A 23,697-nucleotide genomic window follows, 5' to 3' on the forward strand; every position below is an offset into this window, starting at 1 on the left:
ATTGTATGCCTGTTCTTCTTTAGGAGGCATTTGTGGACTAAAGGTGCACAGAGCGCCCTCCGGCTGCAAGTATGAATTGAAAACACAGTATCCAGCGCTCATAGTGATGACAATAAATATTGAATAAATATTACTCCTCTGTATAGAAAATTGACATAAAGATATGAGAATACACCAATATTTCTCCAAATGTGCATGCTTTTAAGCATATTAAGAAATTACAGTCAATATAAGATTTTAAGAGTAAAACAGGTCAAAATGTGAAGCCTGAGCCTTAGGTCTTTTTAATGATGTATAGTTTGTCAAGTGTACATTAACATTTAGGCTATATAATGTAACAAATATAATAGCCTATATGAAATGCCATAGAGGTAGGAATGTTCAGACTCTTTGCATCACAGAAATACATTATATTTTAAAGTATATTAAAATAGAAAACCATTATTTGGATAGAGACTTTTAAAAACATTAGTAATGCATCCAATCTTTGGACTCGTACTGTAATTTAAACAATAATAGGCCTATACAAACTTTTCTTTACATTATGTCAATAATAAGTGCATGAGATCACAAAAATCATGTTATTTTGTCCAGAGTGGACATTAATCCTGTTATCAGCATGACTACAGAGGGTTTTTTCACAGCCTACCTGTCTGAAAGAGCTCATTATTTATGCAGGCCATTACAGGTCAGTATGTGATTCTTTTGTCTTCTCAGGTGTGAATCACAGCATTATTCATGATGATTCACGCCTCCACGCATACTGTGTTTCTTGACAAAAAGTGTCTTAGAAAATTTAAATCTCTCTATTGTGTTATATGAAGGAGTAGGCAGGATAATTTTTTACATCATTTTGAAGCAAAAACTCTAGTTTACAACCTCCAATACCCAGAAGTCTTGTGAACACATATTTAATATATTTTTTTGGCCTTATTTCAGTGACTTAAGTTTTTGTTTTTTCAATAACCGTTATTCCTTTAAAAACACAAACATGTACATACATGTTCCTCACATATTATGATAGCCTAGTTTGTGCTGAATACAGTGTAATGACACTTTTTCCATTAATATGTTTATGAACAACTGAAAAAAGCACAAATGTCAGGGCATGTCAAAACTTCTCCAGGCCCCAAAAATCCTCAGACCCCAGAGGGTTAAAATGCTCATAATCAGATTACAGTTACTTTTTTATTACAACTATTTCTTCTTTTTCCTCTTGACATTTGTTTTTTCATAAAAAGCCTCCAGCTCATAGACATTAGTCAGGGTAACGCTTATTTATGTTCTGACAGGAATGAAATCGAGGCTGTGAGGGACAGAAGTACACTGTGTTCAATCGATTGTCTGTTTAATAACACACCGACTGTTCAGATGAACGTCTTTCCGACAAAAACTCCATAAAAGAGTTTTTAAAGTTATGAGTATTGAGACTTTTACACAGTGTGTGCCATTGTAAAGACTGTACGCCTGTCCATGTTAAATTCATTTTGACTAAGATCTATAGTATATGTGTGGAAAGTCTTGCAGGTTTGTGAAAGCAGCCAGTAGTCAGGTGACCACTGGATCTGTATCAAAAGTATCAGAATTTATTCAGCAAAGTTTCAGACCCATAAACAATCATCTGAAGAAGATCAGGGAACTGAAACGTTACTGAATATATTGCGATGCTTTTCACAGGTTGGGATTGTGTGCGGAATTTTCTTGTTTCTGTATTGAGAATACATAACCTTAAATGTGTAATCTAATAGATTACTAACTACTATCTTCGTTATGGACCACAATTTGTAATTAATCTGCCCGGCTCTGCCTCGGGTCAGAACCAGTGTGGAATCAAACCCCGGTGTCTGACGGGTCTGAGCGTACCTTCCTTCTGCTCCTTCTTGGGGGCGCTGCTCTCCGTGTACCTTTGCCAGAATCTCCGTCTTTCCTTACTCCGCTCTTTCATGGCGGTTTTCGAGTCCGTTATCCAGGCATGATACACAAACTGAGAAGCAAAGGGTCTCGTCAGACAGAGATATGGACAGTGAGTTATGCCATGATTAATTTGTTCTGAATTTAGCTAGAGTGTGTTTCGAATCAGCCCAATTCAATGGTTCCTCTACAGAAAAACAAAGTCTTGAACACATGCAGGGAATAAACTTGCACAACGTTCCAGTACAGGATTGAGCTGCCAAAACAGACCGTTTTAAGAAAAGCATCACTTTAGATATTCCTGTCAATCAAAGACACCAACACAATACACAAGACAGGAAACCAGCTTCAGGGGATGTTTTGCTCCAAAGAACAGGAATTCTGATGTCAGGTCTCGTCCAAAAACTGAATGATTACACTGTTCACAAAGGAGAAAAACACAGCCTTCGTTTGACTGCCACAACCAAACCCAAGAAAAACCTCCCAGGAAAACCTCAGAGATCACATGCATCGAGGGCTGGATGATATACACACTGAATATACAGATTAATATTCTTCAGTCTTCCATCTGTATCTGTCTATCTATCTGTCTATCTATCTGTCTATCTATCTATCTGTCTATCTGACTATCTATCTATCTATCTATCTATCTATCTATCTATCTATCTATCTATCTATCTATCTATCTATCTATCTATCTATCTGTCTATCTATCTGTCTATCTATCTATCTATCTATCTATCTGACTATCTATCTATCTATCTGACTATCTGTCTATCTATCTGTCTATCTATCTATCTGTCTATCTATCTATCTATCTATCTATCTATCTATCTATCTATCTATCTATCTATCTATCTATCTGACTATCTATCTATCTATCTATCTATCTATCTATCTATCTATCTATCTATCTATCTATCTATCTATCTATCTATCTATCTGTCTGTCTATCTATCTATCTATCTATCTATCTATCTATCTATCTATCTATCTATCTATCTATCTATCTATCTATCTATCTATCTATCTATCTATCTACACATTTTGACCAAAGTGACTCACATTATGACATAAACACTTGCTAGGTTTTGAAGGATGAATTAGATGTTTTGGGTGATTTACTACACTTTGCAGGCGTGTGACAGAGTTCTGATGTTCCAGCAAACTTCTAGTTCAGAGAAAGTTAAGGCTGTTCGAAAAATGTGCCAAAGTGTTTGAGAAAAACTGTTAAACATCTTGCCATCATCACACTTTCATACTATCGAGGACAAACCGTCTAATAACATTAGCAGCATTATCTGAAATATCTCCTGAATCTGTCATATATCAGCCAGCCCTGCTGCAATCTGCTGCAAAACACACTGCATTTCCTTGGCATGCACTGCACCGGATCTGCTGTGTTCACAGATTGACGTGCATCATCTGATCTCCGTCTGCTCTCCAGTTCAACCAGCACAAGAGGTCAGAGCCATAAATGCATGTATATTGTGCAACTGGGCAGCAGGAAAATGCAGTGGAGCAGAAGGGCCATCGATGAGGACAGAGCCGACACACACTACAGCACACAGGGAGAGAGAGATATATCAGGCATTGTGAAGTACCTTGGCTGCCCTGATTACATACTGCAGTACAGTTTTGGGCAGTTTAATGACAGACTTTGGTAAAGCCAGCAAAGCAGAGGCAAACTTTCGGATAGCTCTCTACAAGAGACGACAGAGCAGATTGAGTTAGTCGCTACTGCTGTGACCGCTCTTCCACGCAGGAAGAGAGCAGTTAGTGGTCTGGTAAATAATGAAACATTGTTTAGTGCTGAGGGAACAAAACAAGAACAGATTGAAGAAAACATTTCATACCACAGAGCCGTTTAGGTTACACACATTTTTGTTGGGAACAACACAATGAAGCACAATGTTACAAGACCTAACCTAAAATGGGGATATTAATGGAGCACACTGACGTTTCTGGAATATTTACCTGGAATGCTGATCTTTTGGGAGGATCTTCATCCTTTTTGTCATCCTCTTCCTCCTCTTCCTCACTGTCGGTCTCAAATAAGTAATAATTGCCACTTCGAACCACTAAAAGAGGAAACAATCACACATCACTTCCTTTGAAGCTGGGCTATCATCATTAACTGGAACAATTAAAAACAGTTAATAAAATAAATAAAGAAATAAATAAACAAGCAAATAAAATAAAATAAAATAAAATAAAATAAAATAAAAATTTTATGAAAAACTAATCAAAAATTAGAAATGTTGCTTTGGCAATAAACTGAAATAAGTTTAAGTTGAAGCACTACAATTTTAAACTAAAACTAAAACAAAAATAAATTAAACCTAAATAGCATTATTAAAAAATAAAAACATAAAATGATGAAAGCACAAAATGAAATGACTAAAAATTCAATTAAATTTAACATGAAAATATAAAAATAAAAGCTAACGCAAAATATTAATTATTTTTGGAATACCCAGAGGAAAATTCAGACTTATTTAAAAAAAAAAAAATTAATTTCCTTTAAAACCAGAAACAAATGATGCTTTGATGTGAAATAACCGAGTTCACATTGAGATCTCTTTTGTGATCTTTTTGTTTTTTTGATGGTCTTTTATCAAATCTGAGCTCAGTGTGCGACATTGTTGAGATCTCTGAGATTAGTGCATCTTTTTCTGTTTTCTAGAATAAACAGTTGAGACACCAAAGAGATCTCATTTTTTTTTTTTTCATTTCCCATGTGAATCTGAACTGCAGTATTCATCCGAATGATATCAGACCAACATTGGGATCTTGTGAAATCATTTTTAATTCTGAACATGCAGAGATCAGGAGACACTAACTGGACGCATGATCGACCCACGGCTTCCACCACTGCTTCCTCTTGCCTTTCTTCTTCTGTTTGCTTGCCTCTCCTGTAATGTAGAAACATTGTTCCATGAACACACACACACACACACACACACACACACACACACACACACACACACACACACACACACACACACACACACACACACACACACACACACACACACACACACACACACAGAAACATTAAAACCATTTGAAAGAGCACAGATTTACTCTGAGGTCTGGAATGTGTGTTTCATGTGTTTCAGATGTGATTGTAATGCATTTAACGCCGCTGTTAATCGCAGGCACTTGTGGAATTTATGAGGCTTCAGTCCGCTGACGTGTGTCTGAAACACTCAAACATGTGTAGGACAAGACACTTCTGAATTAAATGTATTCTAATTATTGATAGAATGATAAATGAATACTGAATTATACTTCTTTTTTTTATATAAATGTAATATTTGATAAATTTAATTCTGTTTATAGTACAGTGAACAAAATATTTACTATACAGTATAATGATATAATGAAATATATGTTCTGAAAGAGTCTCTTCTGCTCATCAAGACTGTTTATTTGATCAAAAATACAGTAAAACAGTGAAATATTTTTCCAATGTAAATCAGCTGTTTTCTGTGTGAATATACAGTAAAGTGTAATTTATTCCTGTGATCAAAGCTGAATTTTCAGCATCATTACTCCAGTCTTCAGTGTCACATGATCCTTCAGAAATCATTCTGATATGATGATTTGATGCTCAAGAAGCGTTTATGATTATCAGTGTTGAAAACAGTCGTGCTGCTTCACTTTTTATTTTCAGGATTTTTTGATGAATAGAATGTTTAAAAGAACAGCATTTATTTGAAATAGAAATCTTTTGTAACATTATAAATGTCTTTACTGTCACTTTTGATCAATTTAATGCATGTTTGGTATAAAAAAAGAAAAATAATTACTGACTCTAAACTTTTAAAGGGAGCTTGAGATGAGAAAACATGATTTTTGTACGTTCAGCAGTAATGTTTTCATATGTAAATGTGAAAACTGCTCTCAAATGTACCTTCATCATCATCCTCCTCTTCCTCCTTCACTACTGAGTGACTTTCCCCACTTTCCTGAGCCAAAGACAACATCCTCTCTTTCCCCCTCTTAAACTTCTGCTGTCGGCTCTTGATGCGGTCCATCCTGAGAGGAACAGACAGAGGAAAGAGGATGATGGTTTTGCTTTTTAATAATTCAGCTTGAGTTGACCTAATTTAGCTTTTCTCTTGAACACAATTAGAGCATGACCGAAGATAAAGAGAGTTTGATGGTGTCAGATGGGACCTGCTAACACACTGTTACACCTGTGCAGCAAGAAAACAGGCGGTAAAGATGCTGAAAAAAGTATGGGAAACATTGCGATTTGATGGATCTGAGAATTGCACATTTAAAGATGACCTAATAAACCCTTTCTCAAAGTCTTGATGTAGTTTTTGTGCTCTACTAGATTGAATGTTGATTATTCTCCTCATATTCTCCATTGTTGCAGCTCCTCTCTTCCCAGTCTGTCAGTAACGCTCTGTTTAGTTCCTGTCTCTATGAAGCCCCTCCTTCTGAAAAGCACATTGTGCTCTGATTGGTCGGCTGGAGCGGTGTGTTGTGATTGGTGTTTGGGAAATGTCCCGCCCCTTACCATAACCGCCAGTTTCAACACACTACTAACTAACTCAACCAGGCCCCGCCCCTTTATTCTGCGCATTAATTATTTAAATGAGGAATATTGTGAAGAAACACTGATATAGAGAAGAACTGGAGCTCAAACAGCAACATTACACACTGAAAAAAGATGAAGATGGGGAAAAGCAGAATTGATGTTTTTAAGAACCAATAAACAGCCATCTATCGATCTCATTTATGTGTGTTCATGCATGTATAAGCACATGACTTCCTCTGACTGTATGAATAGGAACGAGTCCCACACTGAGCCTTCATGAACTCACTGTCTCTTCAGCAGATCCATGGACTTCTTCTCTTCTTCTATTCTGGCTTTCACTGCCTTCACAATGGTCGCCTGAAACAACTCCGCTCCTCTGACGGATGAGAAACAAACAGTCTGAATATGTCCATGATGCCCTCATAATAACAATATTGCATTCTGAAATATGGAGCAGTTTCAAATAAGAGTCCAAATGAGTGTTTTTATACACATATCAAAGCATCTTCATGTGATTTTGTTCATTTAATGAAGCGGTCATTGATATTTCCTCAATGTTAAATTGAAATAACCGCTCTGATTACACCCGCACAGGCACAAATGAAAAGCAAACAGCAGGAGCCGGAGGATGTGTGTACCTGGAGGCCAGGACCTGAGAGGAACGGATGTCGGCCACAACATGCAGGAAGTAGTAGCTCATGAACACTCGCCTCTGCAGCAGCAGGAACGCGAAGCAGATGCTGTCCCAGATGATCCCGGCCTCGTCACTCGGCAACTCGCACTGTTTGTGTGCGTGCTGCTCCGCTGCGGACACGTCACAATCATCAGAGCATTGATAATCAACCTCTACACGCTTCTCTGTCTCTATTGGCCGATTTCAGTTGCTTTTGTTTGTTTGTTGCAAATACGACGACAGACAAAGCGGCCCATCAACTGTTCATCTATTTAAAGGATTAGTTCACTTCAGAATTAAAATGTCCTGCTAATTCACTCTCCTCCATGTCATCCATATTTTTTCTAAAAAAAAATAAACATTATATACTTTTTAACCACAAATGCTCTGAGATCGGTCACGCATGACGTAATCATGTTGGAAAGGTCACGCATGACGTAGGCAGAAGAACCGATCCAGTGTTTACAGAGCAAACGTCAAACACCCTTTAGGTAAAACAACGATGTCGGACAATTCCACCTGCGTCACGCGTGACCTTTCCAACATGATCACGTCATGCGTGGAGCATCACAGAGCAGTGCAAGATGAGCATTTGTGGTTAAACAGTATATAATGTTTATTTTTTTTAGAAAATGTCCGATGGTTTCTCTAGATGAGACTCTTATTCCTCGTCTGGGATCATGTAGAGCTCTTTGAAGCTGCACTGAAACGGACATTTGGACCTTCAACCCGTTGAACCCCAGTGAAGTCCACTATATGGAGAACAATCCTGGAATGATTTCCTTCATTTCTTTTCCACTGAAGAAAGAAAGACATGAACATCTTGGATGACATGGAGGAGAGTGAATTATCAGGAAATTTTCACTCTGAAGTGAACTAATCCTTTAAGAACACTTAATAAAATGCATCTAACAGTTTTCAGCATAAAAAGAATGGGATTTATGGAACTGGTGCTTTAAAAAATAGTCATGGGACACAAAATGTGGAATGAATGTGGAAAGTGAGCCTTCGATTCTTTGAAGCAAACAGGAAATGAAGGCATAACTTACGTTTTGAATATCCTTTTATAGTGCAGGCCAGACTGAACAACTGGATCAGCCAGCAGTGATTCGCCACCAGCGCTTTTATATATCCACAGGCCGCTATCTGAGAGCCAGGAGAACACAAACCATCATGACATCCAGCTACAAATATCCAAACCCACTTCTGTGAAATCTCAAATGTTGGATGAACCTCTTCGGAAGAGAACATACATAGTTTCCATTTGTGAGATAGACTCAGGTAATTATTATTCACTTCACACCCTCTGAGTTCACAGCATTTATGAACGGCACAGATGTTATCATTTATGTCGGGAAATATTCAAATTAACGATTGGAATCAAATTATGAATCCACGGAGCAGATTTATGAGAAACTCACTGAGAGAATGTTTTTCATGGTGATCACAAACACGTTGTACGCTATGAGGAAGTCCCAGTAATGGAGGATGCTTTTGATTGGCTTCAGTAACAGCTCGCCCCCAAAAATCAGGAAGTAGAAGCAGGCGACCAGGTAACCCATGCAGAAGATGCTGATGCGTGTGGTGCCCGTGATGAAGATGATGGTCAGGACGAACCAGAACAGGTAGCTGAACATGATCACCTTCAGCATATCCAGATACGACCTGCAAAGACCACAGAGAAAACCAAACGCCTCTTACAGATCATACTTGTTCAAACATTTTTTGATAGAAATTAAAGGGGACCTATTGTCCAGAGACCAGAGCTATGCTCAGCATCTGCGTAATTCATAAATGTGCATTAATTATGTGCAGTACAGTCATATGACAGAACATATAGCGCTGAATACCACTACTGACAGTTTCAGTGCTTGAGATTGTCCTGTTTTGTTGTTGCTGGAGCTCTTGAAGCTCCGCCCTCTTCTGGAAAGGGGGTGGGAGCAGCAGCTCATTTGCATTTAAAGGGACACACACAAATACGGCGTGTTATGCTCAACACCAAAAACTGGCAATTTTAATGTTATAAAAATGGGGTATTTTGAGCTGAAACTTCACAGACACATTCTGAGGACACCAGAGAGTAATTTTACATGTAATCGGGGCATAATAGGACCCGTTTAATACTTTTATTCAACAAGGACGCATTAAACTGATCAAAAATGATGTATCTCAGTTTTCACAAAAATATGAACTGTTTTCAACATTAATCATAAATGTTTCTTGAGCATCAAATCATCATATCAGAATGCTGATGTGAGGTGAGGCCGTTATTATTTATCTCTGATCTACAGCCCTGTTCTGCTTAAACCCAAAACTTCTGAATGTAGCAGCGCTAGCACTTATTTTACAGTCCTGTTCCCCATGTAAATATTACGTACTTAATATAGTAATTACAATAATTGGGTAATAACTAGGTACTAATCCTGAACCTACCCCTAAACCTAACCTTAACCCATGCAGTCACATTATATTAACCAGTACTTTACTCGCACTGTAAAATAAAGTGCAACCCTAACAGCAGTCCTGGTTCCCCCAGAATTACACATATCACATTACTTGGTTATTTGGATTTATTGGAATATTTAACTATAATAATACGATGAAGAAGCGGAAAAACTGACTGCACTCAATATCCATTAAATTCATTACGATCAGAGCTGCTGACAGACATCATTAAGAGCAGAAAATCTCCAAATTCACCACCATCACCATCATCATTTCTGAGTGTTTGGACTGGCTGAAGCTGCAGAAGAGCTGATGGATGACTGTCCAGAGATGAGCTGCTAATCATCATCTCGTTTACTCTACAACAACAACCAGAGGAAGATCAGCTGATCCTGAGACCACAATCTAAGACTGCAGGTTTGAAAAAGTCACCATGTGATTACAGCTGAACTGCATTCTGGGCCGTATCAGGCGGCAGTAAAAATAATCAGAGTATTAGAGTTGCTTTAGGTTTTAAGCTCCCCATTTAACAACACACGTTTACATGCACCCATAATGCCATTCTCATGAGATTTAGGCAACATGACTTCATTTAAACACAATAATTTTATCAAACTGATGTGACTGAACTCATAAGCGCAGTAATATATGCTGATTTTCATCACAATAAACATGCATGTGGAGAGCTTAACTGCACCAATGCGCTCTGATCAAGCTGTGCATGTGCTCGAGACGAACACAGAGCATGCTCAGGTTCATAAACACAGCTCTGAAGAAGGTGCCACACTTTTGGGTTCATGTTGACAACATTGTGTGACATGAATATAATGCAGTAGGTCTATATTGAAGGTCAAAAAACACTGAAATTAGAACGTCACTAGAAAAAAATCCAATACGTCCATAGAAATGTGTTTTGTATTTGATGTAAGCAGATTAAAACAGTGTCCAGAAACACAGCGTTTACGCTGTAAAAATAAACACAATTCTTAGTGAGTAATCAGAATAATGAAAAGTGCATGTAAACAGGAGTGAAGAGGTTTGTCATGCCTTTAAGTCCTTACTCTGATTAGTGGAAATGATTACATTATTGGAGCACATGTAAACACAGTCAATATTTCAACACACTTCCATATAGATATTTCCAACTGGAAGTAGAAAAATTTAGTTTCAAGAATTAGGTCTTAGTTAGAGGGGGAAAAACAAAAGAAATATGAAAAAATATTATTATTATTCTTTTTAAAATATGATTCATTAAAAAACGTTTTTGAGAACCAGTGGTCTGTATGATGTTGGCGAGAAAGCACAAGGAATACAAATCCGTAATGTTGTTTTTGGACCTTTCAAAGCATTTCAAAAGATGAAAACGTGAAATAAAAGGGTCTCCGATATAATGTAGAATCAATATAGAACTGTATTTGATGAAGGTCAAAGGTCGCAGGCTGACCTGCAGTGGATGAAGTCCGGCACAGGGTTGTGCTGGCTGAAGCTGGCGGCGTCCAGATCTCGACAGATCTCCACATTATCACCGGCCAGCAGCTGCACGGCCGTCACGCTCTCCTCCTCGAACACACGGCCCTGCAGCGACGCGCACAGCAGCAGCATGAAGTCATCTACACACACACACACACACACACACACACACAGGTCAGACAGACGCTACAAGAGTTTATGTTGAATTAAATGCCAGATACAGTTTACTGTGTAAGCAAAATACCAATCATAACCCGGAAATAAACAAATAAACAAGAACTTTATGCATTATGTGGGACGCATAAATTATAAACAAGGACAAAATGATCTGGGACTCTTATTTTGAAAGGCTTTACTAACGACAGCTGCTCATTCAAAAGAAGAGGGTGATAAAAATATGCACCCTAAATCCATCTACAACAAATTACAATATAAACATTGTCATAATTCATCAATAGTGGATCATGAGCAATCTACTGGCATTCATGCAGTCTTCCCCGACAAGACTGTAAAACACACAACATCACCGCGTTTACTGTGAAACGTACAGCGCTCGTATTTAAATCACCATCTTTTGAGGTTTAAAAATCACATTAGGCTGTATCCCTATTCCTGTTTTTCCTCTTAAAAAACGTTCATGTTTCAAGACACTTTAAAACATTGAATTCTCACACATACTCCTAAATACATTACAGTTCACACACATCACATCTATTTAGTTTGAGTTATTTTAGTACTTCAAATTAAACTAAACCAAAATGAGAAATGTTGCCTTGGCAGGTAGCTAAAACAAAATGTTATTTCAGTTCACGTTTGATTTATTTTTAAGCAATGCGACTTTTTTTGTGTTAAGAATGATAATCCTGGGAAGAATTTAATTTAATTTCAACACAAATGTGCCCATCTGTTAATGTCATTACTCACAGAGGAGGAAGAGGGAGTTGGGTTTGGTGTGGAAGTCTGGGAAGTAGAGCCACTTGATGACGTTGGAGTCCATGCTGGAGGACGGGTGTCTCCACGGATAATCTGAACCAAAACAGAGACAGAAATATAGTCACGGTCATCTTGGAACTTACCATGAAATCAAAATGGACGACTCTTAATGGAACTTTTAAATGTAATATGATTTATCGCTGCACATCATCATTATTGTGTTCAATTCATGTTCTGGTAATCTTGAATCAGAATATCTTCCTCTTGCAGCATCTCTTCTCTTCTCTGATGATGAGGGCGGGGCAACCTGTCACTCACATGAGATCCACCAATAGCAAACCACAACCATCCAATCAAAATCAAGCCCCGCCCTACATTTGTTCTTGTTCCTGAAGTGTTTCACTCTGATATACATCACAATACAGAAGAAAAGACCAGAATGCTTCAGTCGCTCACCCGTGCAGGCGGCAGGAGGGATGCCGATGCACATCAGGTACTGGAAGGCGAGCATGCAGCCCAGGAAGCAGCAATACTTGGACCAGACGTAGGCGATGGCTTTCCTCCTGCGCTGATACATCACTGCAATCAGACCCAACGCGTGCAGCATGGCATAGAAATCCATCCTCTGGCCGATCACATTCACCGCTAACAGAAAACAGGTCTGGAGCAGCAACATTCAGACAAGCGTTTCAAATTAGGATAATAATGTCATCTGACAGTATCACTGCACACAAATTACAATTCAATATCCATCACGTATCTCCATTACCCTAACACTATATTGTGGTTTATCTGTCTCAACAGTGTGTTTGCAATCTGAGCTTCAGCAGATAATCTATTAGAGACCATCCAAGTGGGACGGGAGACTGATCAGTGTCTGGACCAAACAAACACTGGCCTCTAAAAGGGCCGACATGACTTTGCCAAGTAGGACATGTTCCTGGATCAATCAAACATAGTCCTGACCCTAAATGTGACTCCAGCCCTGAGCATTATCCTAAACCAATCCCCACAGTCTCACAGTGTTGCTCCAGGATCAACAGTTATTAATCCAGGAACATATCCACTATTTCAACATCAGACCGATTTTAAATGGCCGTTCGAAAGCTTGGGGTCAGTAAGTTTTTTTTTTAGTTTTTTTAAAGAAATTAATACTTTTATTTAGCAAGGATGCATTACATTGATCAAAACTGAATAAAGACATTTATAATGTTACACAATATTCTATTTCAAAGTTCTTTTGAACTTTCTATTCACCAAAGAATCCTGAAAAATTGATAATAATCAAATCATCATATCAGAATAATTTCTGAAGGATCATGTGACACTGAAGACTGGAGTAATGATGCTGAAAATTCAGTTTTGATCACAGGAATAAATTACACTTTACTATATATTCACTTAGAAAACAGCTGATTTACACTGGAATACTTTGTCATAATTTTTACTATATTTTTGATCAAATAAACACAGCTTTGATGAGCAGAAGAAACTCTTTCAGGAACTTTTAAAGGGTAGGGTACAGTATTTAATCATTGATTACCTCAAGACCAAATTTGTAGAAGAAGTAGTTGATGAAATATTTGGCACAGTTGATGATGCCGTCGTCCAAATGGAGGCGCGTGATGTTGTGAAAAATGGTTCTTGTGACTGGAGGGGTGAGGTTGTTCTTCATACGGTAGAAATCCTGGTGACGGTAAATTGTCACCTCAAACGCCAATAAAGCCAGCATCAGTAAGTTATTCTGTGCGGGGAAAAAACAAAAGGTTAATGACGATACCAACGTGTGTAAGAGTGTATGCAGGGTTCAGAGTCAAAGCTGAAGTGTTTCTGTGACAGCAGAGGGATCACAATAATAAAGCATCCGAGCGGATGCTCCCAGTGTTGAGATGGTGGAGATAAACCCATGAATGGCATATTAATATTAGTCAATGAACAATAAACTGGGTTCAGACAATGTATTTTAGCATATATAAAAAAAGTACATACATAACCACAAGTGTAAACTGGCATGATGTAATACTCGCCAATAGCTGGTAACTCTATTAGCAACGGCTTTAAATAAATAAATAACTAAATAATAACAATAATGCAAAATAATTTTTTATGGCTGGTAAGAGATATTTATGCACAGAATATTTTCTCCCACCGTTGGCAGGTGTGTCCAGAACATCACTTTTAGACACTAAGCGTGTGTGTTGTGTATTGTTGAGTTTGTAAGTACCCTCAGATTCTCCAGTAATGGAGAGAACTTCCTGAGACCGATCCAGTTGGCTGGATCCACCGAACCGTTGTAGAGGAGAGACTTGGCCATGTCCATCCTCTGAGCCTCTGTGTAGTTATCAGGCTTGAGGAGAGAAGCAGAGACAGTGAGATGAGCTTCTCCATCTCACACAAGTACAGATGAGGGCAAGTCTCTCACCATATTGCAGGTTTTTGAGTATGTGGAAGGGTTAATGGAGGTCAGCTGGTACAGCATTTTGCAGACGATGATGACGCAGGTCCAGATGGTGCAGACGCTGGACGCCAGCGGTCTGAACTGACTGAAAGGGAGCGCGAAGGCCCAGCTCACCAGGAACACGTAGTTAAACAGCGACACCTGAGAACAACACGTTTCTGCTGATGATCAACACTTTACACACCTGGAAAAATAATGGCCACTGACTAATAAACGGTGTTCACCTCTTTGACTGAGACCCAGATGATGTAGGAGGAGACGATCTTGATGATGTGAAGCTCCAGCAGCCACCAGATGAAGAGCTGCAGCTTCTGCACACAGTCCAGGAACTTCAGGAACAGCACCGTCAGACGCTCCACCACCAGATGCCATTTATTCCTCAGCTCTTCAGAAGAAAACAAAACATGATTGTTATTAAAGGCCTGGTTGATTATGATTTGACTTCTTTAACTTTAGTTAGTGTGTAATGTTGCCGTTTGATCATAAACAACACCTGCAAAGTTACGACACTCAAAGTTCAATGCAAAGGAGATATTTTCTTTACGGACTACAACAAACGGCTGGTAGGGACTACAGCAAGCCTCTTCCTGGGTTGGTGACATCACTAACCCTAAATTTACATAAACCCCGCCCCCGAGAACACACAACAAAGGGGGCGGGGCCATGTTGGGCTGCTTTAGAGAAGAAGAAGAGTTGTTGTAGTCGAGTGTTGTTGTCATGCCATCATTTTACGCCGGACTGCTTCACAAACGAGGGTCAATTCAACACAAAAGATGAACATGACGGCACATGCTAGTGGATGAGTTGAATCAACTCCACAGCAACTACATCAATTTATCCACTAACCATTCAGAAACGTCTAAAAGTTGTAACTTCTTCCTGAGTCTCTCCATCAGTGTCGACTCCGGTTTGAACAATGTAAGGCTGAACACTTTCCTCATTTTGGCTGCGTGAGATTCTCCAGCTTTGTTGTTGTTGAGCTGTTAAAGCTCCGCCCTCTTCTGGAAAGCGGTGCTCATTTGCATTTAAAGGGACTTTAAATGTTTAGTAAATTGACATTAAATGATTATCTGAGGAATGACTCACTCCAAGATTTAGATTCAAAACTGCTACTCTGAAGACTGAAATTGCGTCCCAAATTTGCATTCTTACACACTATTCTAAGCCATTTTATAGTAAAAATAGTGGAAATAGTGTGTTCCACACTGAGAGAACACTTTAAATACCCAGATGATGCACTTAAAATGCATTTTAATTTAAATGTCAGTAATTGTATGTATTTTTATATTATATTTAATATATTAAATACATACAATTACTGGCATTTAAATTAAATTAAATGTCAAAATATAAAATAAAAGCTAATTCAAGAAATGAATAAATACTACAATAGTATATGAAACACTACTAAAATAAGGCAGGTCTGCGCTGTGTGAAAGTAACACACACCCACTGTGTACATGAGCAGAAAACATCACATTCAGCAGGTTTTGAAGCAGTCAGCTGGATCCAGGAGTGAAATAACGTCCCTGTACACGGCAACACTCAGAGAGCCATCTGTCAACATTACGACGCAGGAGCTGTGCTGAAACATTTCAGAGAGCTCCACAAAACAGCCAATAATGGTGAAAATATTTCCAATCTCAAAACAGTCATAAAACACCGACACCCGTAGATGAATCACAGCGACCTGTTTTTGACGTGTTTATGAAATACATAAAGCACAAGTGTTTGAGTAACAAGAGTTTAGAAAACCAAAGTTTGACCTGTTGTGGAATGTGTATCTCCACACACACACACACACACACACACACACACACACATGTTTGTTTTTGTGAATTGTGGGGACTTTCCATAGACTTCAATGCATTTTACACTGAACAAACTGTACATTCTATCCCCCTACCCTGCCCCTACCCCTAAACCTAACCCTCACAGGAAACTGTGCAAACTTTTACTTTTTCACAAAAACTCATTCTATATGATTTATAAACCCATTTACATTGTGGGGACCGCTGGCTGGTCCCCACGATGTAGGTGAACTCAGGTTTATATTACATCATGGGGACATTTGGTCCCCACAATGTAATATAAACAAAAGCACACACACACACACACACACACACACACAGCTGCTACAGAAAACAGAAATGAAAAACAAAAGCATAAATTAGCTCTCAAAACTTTCGTATATAGCGAGAAATGTTGGAAATCAAATGCTTATTTACTTTTTTGAAAGATGTTGTAAGTATATCGTCTTTTTCAGTCCATTTATAAGCAGGAATTTAATACAACGGTGTGAAAGACAGCACATCGGCTCTTCCTTAGGCTGACTGTAAAAGTGTTTACACATTAAACAAGTCTAGACATTTTTATCCCGCTCTGTTTACTCTGCTGGCCCTGTCCTGCCCCGTCAGGCCAATAAAAACCTCTTCCAGTTGTATTGCTACAATGAGAGCAACCGATATGAATTCAGATTTTTATAGTGCATTTCATTCAAGCCAGGATATAGAGCAATATTTGGTCTTGTGATTTAATTTAATCTGCAGGGATATGCTGCAGTTTCACTGCATTACTTTTAAATGAACATGAATATGTATAAAGAGCACCTATTATCTTGATGTAGTTTTTGTGCTCTACTAGATTGAATGTTGATTATTCTCCTCATATTCTCCATTGCTGCAGCTCCTCTCTTCCCAGTCTGTCAGTAACGCTCTGTTTAGTTCCTGTCTCTATGAAGCCCCTCCTTCTGAAAAGCACAATGTGCTCTGATTGGTCGGCTGGGGCAGTGTGTTGTGATTGGTGTTTGGGAAATGTCCCGCCCCTTACCATAACCGCCAGGTTCAACACACTACTAACTAACTCAACCAGGCCCCGCCCCTTTATTCTGCGCATTAATTATTTAAATGAGGAATATTGTGATGGAAAAAACTAAATCTGAAGGTCAGATCTACCTGATCCCTGGTCTGGCACTGGATCTGGCATCATCTGGCAGGTGTAGCTTTCAGAAATGACGTGTGGCTCCGAAATCTCCTCCTCATCCATTTGTTTAAGATGCTCTTCCTCCTTCTCCGGGTCTAATCTCTCCTCAACCTCCTCCTCGTTTACGCTGGAGTTGAGCGTAGGTTTGACCATGGAGATATCCACCAGACTGCCATCCAGATGCACCAGCCTGAAAATCGAGGAAAATCATCTGTTTAGGTGTGAAGAGGATAGTAATGATGAAACTGATTCACATTCATTTTTACCCAATTAAAAACCAAAAGCAGAGAGACAAAAAGTATTAAACAGTATTTTTCCCCCCAGAATAAATAATAATAATAATAATAATAATAATAAAAAGCTATTATTATTGTTATTATATTATAATTAATAAGTAATTTTTTTTTTCACAGAATTAAAGTTATTATATTATCTAATATATATATTTATATGAAAATGAAACATGAACAAAATAGAATCAAACTAATGCAATAAAATTAATTGTAAGCACAAAATGAATGATCGTGACAGGCCCACTGATGAGATCAAAACTGAGCCTTCTGGCCATCAGGCGACCTGCACATTATCAGAGACACACAATCCCTGCTGTTTGCTGGTGGCAGGATTATTTACTCTAGGGAAATCCTGGCGGAAGACCTTATGGAGTCTGCAACTTGTAAGAAGATCTGTTTTTCAGCCACACAATGACCCCAAACATGACGCTAAAGCTTCCAGCGTCACAGGAGTGCTTTAGAAGCAGCATTATTAATTTCCTGGAGTCCATGTCCAGATCTCAGTCCAGCTGAGAACGTAAGGCTGAACTTGAAAAGGCTGTCAACTCACAATCTCCAGTCTGAGCTTGAGCAGCTCTGTAAAGAGGAATAGGGAAAAAGCTGCAGAGGCCAGATGTGCAAAGCCCATAGACGCCCATCCACACCGACCGTAAGATGCATCTTGACGGTGGTGAACACTTTCATTTTGTGATTTAAACCAGCAGCACTGTACCTGGAGATAGTGCTCTTCTGCTTGTCGGCCACAGATTTGATGTCGGTGAGCTCCAGGAAGCGCTCGTGGAAGTAGTGCAGATGCAGGATACAAACCAGCAGGAAAGAAGTGGGAATGAAGATCCGTGTGAACAGAGCAGGAACGGAGAATTTCTCCAGACCGAGATCTTCCAGCCTGCACAGATGATGAGCTCAGTTACGACACCGAAATCTGTCATATTGTAAACACATCAGACGATGCATCATAACTGCAGTCTCTATGGGAGACGTCTTAAACACATACTTCTCTCTGCTCATGCCAGTCATGTTGGACCACACATTTATGGAGGACTCGAACTGGAACGTGTAGACCAGAATAAGCACCAGCATGGTGTAGACCACCACTGACATCCAGAAGTACTTCAACATCCATCGCCACCGCTCATAGTGCAGCTGAAACAAGAGCCCAACTATACGTTAACTGGCTTCAATTACAATGATATGTGCAGCTACAGACAGACAGAAGACAAAAACAAACAAATTAATGATAAACAAACAAAAACAAATAGATGATAGACAAATACAAACAGATGAATGATAAACAAACAAAAAACTAAATAGATGATAGACACACAAAACAAACAAATGGATGGTAAACAAAACAAATAGATGATAGACACACAAAACAAACAAATGGATGGTAAACAAAACAAATAGAGGATAGACAAACAAAATAAACAAATAGATGGTAAACAAACAAAACAAATGTAGGATAGACAAACAAAACAAACAAATGGATGATAAACAAACAAAACAAATAGAGGATAGACAAACAAAACAAATGGATGATAAACAAACAAAACAAATAGAGGATAGACAAACAAAACAAATGGATGATAAACAAACAAAACAAATAGAGGATATACAAACAAAACAAACAAATGGATGATAAACAAACAAAACACAAATAGAGGATAGACAAACAAAACAAACAAATGGATGATAAACAAACAAAACAAATAGAGGATAGACAAACAAAACAAACAAATGGATGATAAACAAACAAAACAAATAGAGGATAGACAAACAAAACAAACAAATGGATGAAAAACAAACAAAACAAATAGAGGATAGAGAAACAAAACAAACAAATGGATGAAAAACAAACAAAACAAATGGAGGATAGACAAACAAAACAAACAAATGGATGATAAACAAACAAAACAAATAGAGGATAGACAAACAAAACAAACAAATGGATGATAAACAAACAAAACACAAATAGAGGATAGACAAACAAAACAAACAAATGGAGGATAGACAAACAAAACAAACAAATGGATGATAAACAAAAAAACACAAATAGAGGATAGACAAACAAAACAAACAAATGGATGATAAACAAACAAAACACAAATAGAGGATAGACAAACAAAACAAACAAATGGATGATAAAACAAAAATAGCTGATGGACAAACAAAAACAAACAAATGATAAACAAACCAAAAACAAAAGTATAGACAAAAACAGACGGATGATAAATGAACAGAAAAACAAATAGATGATAGACAAACAAAACAAAACAAAAAAAGGATGATAAACAAAACTCAAATAGACGAGACAAACAAGACATGATAAATAAAACAAAAACAGACGGATGTTAAACAAAAAACAAATAGATGATAGACAAACAAGACACAAATAGACGCGAAAAAACAAAACATGATAAACAAAACCAAAAACAATGTTGATGACAAACAAAAACAGATGGATGATAAATAAAAAAAAACAAATAGATGATAGACAAAACCAGACAGATGATAAACAAACAAAAATAGATGATAGACAAACAAAATAAACAAATGGATAATAAACCAAAAATAGCTGATATAACAAACAAACAAATGAAATGATGATAAACAAACAAAAAAGATGATAGACAAACAAAAACAAATGGATAGACAAACAAAACAAACAAATGGATAAACAAAAAATAGATGATAGACAAACAAACAAGCAAGCCAACAAAAGGATGACAAACAAAAAACAAATAGATGATAGACAAACAAAACAAAGGATAAACAAACAAATTATAGATGATAGAAAAAGCAAAGATATGACAAAGAAAAAGACAGTAGACAAAACAAAACAACAAACAAAATATAAAGTAGACGTATCAAAAATAAACAAACAAACAAACTCCAGATTGATTATGGTCTAACAATCACTTTACTGTGTTTCTCACTGTCATTCACATAAAGCAGCACTCAAACACGTGTTATCTGTGATCATTCCAGTGAGAATCTAATGCTGAGCAACACAAACCTGATAAAGTGCTACGCAGAAGAGAAACATCATCATGTAAATGATCTTGTACATGACGATGCGTCCCTCAAAGCTAACGAAGAAGAACATTCCTCCACAGATGTAGATCCAGTATTTGTTGAGCATGGCCATGACTGTGCTGCCCAACACGTCCATCATCTCTCTGTGTCCGCCGGCCTCGTCCTCCAACCCCTCTACAACACACACACACACACACACACACACACACACACACACACACACACACACACACACACACACACACACACAAAAAGAGTTCAATATCAACACAAGTTAACAATCTTAAGTTCTGAACAATCTTATTCACTGTGTGAATAGTGTGCACCATTAGGCTGCTAGGTATTGGTATAGTGAATATTTTAACTATTGCCAAGTTTCCACCCAAGGATTTCTGGAGAAAAAGTTTTTATAGCATTAAAATGATTATCAGTATAGCTGATGGAAATGCTGATTATTGATTCAATCACTGACAGTTGTTTCTGTAGAGGTGGACTGACCGTCTCTCTCACCATGTGTGCGTCCCTCCACCTTGACGTCAGACAGCTGGGTTTCATCTGTCTGTCTCTCTCTCCTCTCAGTCAAAAACTGTCTCACCAGCAGCCAGAAACTGAGGAGGCACAGAGTCTGCAGACACAATAAGATCATTCATTCACAAGAGCCTGTGGCTGCGTCTAAAATCGCATACTCTCTTGAGTAGGTGCATGTTTTGAGTACAAGTAATTACTTTGAGACCGCTAGTATGAATGTAATCTGGACGTACTACATTCGCCATGTTCTCCATCGTATGCAGAAAAGACTAGTGCACTCCCGTTTCATGCTGACTTTAAACGAATACATAGACGCACATAAACAAAACACATGAACTGATCTTACTTTAGATCCCAGTTCCCGGAAGGGCACTTCTTTCTTCAGGAAGAGCCCAGGCACCGGCTGCACTGACTCAAAGCTCCAGATGTATTGCAGGATGATGAGCAAGTTCCCATAAAACACCATGAATGGAGAGGTGATCATTGAATATTTCCTCCGGTCCCTCACCATCCACAGAGTACACGACCAGATGAGGAAGACGAAGGTCAGCCAGCTCACGTACGTGATGCTCCAAGCCTGGAGGAAAGTTCGGAGGAAAAATACTGAATTTTTACACAAGACTCAAATGTGAAGTATGTGGTTTCTGTGACACTAGTGGCGCCTAGCAGAAATACAAACAATGAATCTGCACCGGACGCATTATTGACATGACGCACCACAATTTGACATGTTCGTGACCCGTTTAATCCTTGAAGGTCTAAAAGCAGTGAAATTTGGCTTGCACTTCTGTAACCGAAGCTGAATGTCTTTCCTCGTGTAATGCGTCAGTCAAACCGGATAAACTCCCTCTGGCTCCGCCTCCCACAGTAGCCACGCCCCAATCTCTCAGCCTGCTACAGTAGCCACACCCCAAACTCTCAGCCTGCTACAGTAGCCACACCCCAAACTCTCAACCTGCTACAGTAGCCACACCCCAAACTCTCAGCTTGCTACAGTAGCCACACCCCAAACTCTCAGCCTGCTACAGTAGCCACACCCCAAACTCTCAGCCTGCTACAGTAGCCACACCCCAAACTCTCAGCCTGCTACAGTAGCCACACCCCAATCTCTCAGCTTGCTACAGTAGCCACGCCCCAATTTCTCAGCCTGCTACAGTAGCCACACCCCAAACTCTCAGCTTGCTACAGTAGCCACGCCCCAATCTCTCAGCCTGCTACAGTAGCCACGCCCCAAACTCTCAGCCTGCTACAGTAGCCACACCCCAAACTCTCAGCTTGCTACAGTAGCCACACCCCAAACTCTCAACCTGCTACAGTAGCCACACCCCAAACTCTCAACCTGCTACAGTAGCCACACCCCAAACTCTCAACCTGCTACAGTAGCCACACCCCAAACTCTCAGCCTGCTACAGTAGCCACACCCCAAACTCTCAACCTGCTACAGTAGCCACACCCCAAACTCTCAGCTTGCTACAGTAGCCACACCCCAAACTCTCAGCCTGCTACAGTAGCCACGCCCCAATCTCTCAGCTTGCTACAGTAGCCACACCCCAAACTCTCAGCCTGCTACAGTAGCCACACCCCAAACTCTCAGCTTGCTACAGTAGCCACACCCCAAACTCTCAGCCTGCTACAGTAGCCACACCCCAAACTCTCAGCCTGCTACAGTAGCCACGCCCCAAACTCTCAGCCTGCTACAGTAGCCACACCCCAAACTCTCAGCTTGCTACAGTAGCCACACCCCAAACTCTCAGCCTGCTACAGTAGCCACGCCCCAAACTCTCAGCCTGCTACAGTAGCCACACCCCAAACTCTCAACCTGCTACAGTAGCCACACCCCAAACTCTCAGCTTGCTACAGTAGCCACACCCCAAACTCTCAGCCTGCTACAGTAGCCACACCCCAAACTCTCAGCCTGCTACAGTAGCCACACCCCAAACTCTCAGCTTGCTACAGTAGCCACACCCCAAACTCTCAGCTTGCTACAGTAGCCACGCCCCAATCTCTCAGCCTGCTACAGTAGCCACGCCCCAAACTCTCAGCCTGCTACAGTAGCCACACCCCAAACTCTCAGCTTGCTACAGTAGCCACGCCCCAAACCCTCAGCCCGCTACAGTAGCCACGCCCCAAACTCTCATCCTGCTACAGTAGCCACACCCCAAACTCTCATCCTGCTACAGTAGCCACACCCCAAACTCTCATCCTGCTACAGTAGCCACACCCCAAACTCTCAGCTTGCTACAGTAGCCACACCCATCTGTCAACCTGTTACAGTAGCCACGCCCCAATCTCTCAGCCTGCTACAGTAGCCACACCCATCTGTCAACCTGTTACAGTAGCCACGCCCCAAACTCTCAGCCTGCTACAGTAGCCACACCCCAAACTCTCAGCCTGCTACAGTAGCCACACCCCA

General features: G+C 39.4%; 1 protein-coding gene across 7 annotated transcripts in view; it reads right to left on the reverse strand.

Annotated features, from left to right (window-relative positions):
• Positions 1 to 23,697, reverse strand: part of LOC137013635 (piezo-type mechanosensitive ion channel component 2) — a 117,421-nt gene that overhangs the window by 25,789 nt on the left and 67,935 nt on the right. For 3 of the 7 annotated variants that reach the window (XM_067377585.1, XM_067377584.1, XM_067377580.1), the window contains 21 exons: positions 21,631 to 21,861; positions 21,267 to 21,381; positions 20,737 to 20,930; positions 18,715 to 18,863; positions 18,433 to 18,606; positions 17,400 to 17,617; positions 14,670 to 14,830; positions 14,410 to 14,586; positions 14,212 to 14,334; positions 13,531 to 13,731; positions 12,444 to 12,648; positions 11,979 to 12,080; positions 11,029 to 11,194; positions 8,561 to 8,804; positions 8,189 to 8,285; positions 7,105 to 7,270; positions 6,753 to 6,842; positions 5,831 to 5,955; positions 4,755 to 4,826; positions 3,889 to 3,992; positions 1,864 to 1,984 (listed from right to left, as the gene is read on the reverse strand). In XM_067377585.1, coding sequence (XP_067233686.1) covers positions 1,864 to 1,984; positions 3,889 to 3,992; positions 4,755 to 4,826; positions 5,831 to 5,955; positions 6,753 to 6,842; positions 7,105 to 7,270; positions 8,189 to 8,285; positions 8,561 to 8,804; positions 11,029 to 11,194; positions 11,979 to 12,080; positions 12,444 to 12,648; positions 13,531 to 13,731; positions 14,212 to 14,334; positions 14,410 to 14,586; positions 14,670 to 14,830; positions 17,400 to 17,617; positions 18,433 to 18,606; positions 18,715 to 18,863; positions 20,737 to 20,930; positions 21,267 to 21,381; positions 21,631 to 21,861 — 3,235 coding nt within the window. Of the gene's footprint in view, positions 1 to 1,863; positions 1,985 to 3,888; positions 3,993 to 4,754; positions 4,827 to 5,830; positions 5,956 to 6,752; positions 6,843 to 7,104; positions 7,271 to 8,188; positions 8,286 to 8,560; positions 8,805 to 11,028; positions 11,195 to 11,978; positions 12,081 to 12,443; positions 12,649 to 13,530; positions 13,732 to 14,211; positions 14,335 to 14,409; positions 14,587 to 14,669; positions 14,831 to 17,399; positions 17,618 to 18,432; positions 18,607 to 18,714; positions 18,864 to 20,736; positions 20,931 to 21,254; positions 21,382 to 21,630; positions 21,862 to 23,697 lie in introns of all 7 variants that reach the window. The other 4 variants (XM_067377579.1, XM_067377581.1, XM_067377578.1 and 1 more) reach the window with 2 other exon arrangements.

This window comes from Chanodichthys erythropterus, chromosome 23, assembly GCF_024489055.1.
Source record: "Chanodichthys erythropterus isolate Z2021 chromosome 23, ASM2448905v1, whole genome shotgun sequence".
In the NCBI taxonomy this organism is placed as follows: Eukaryota; Metazoa; Chordata; class Actinopteri; order Cypriniformes; family Xenocyprididae; genus Chanodichthys; species Chanodichthys erythropterus.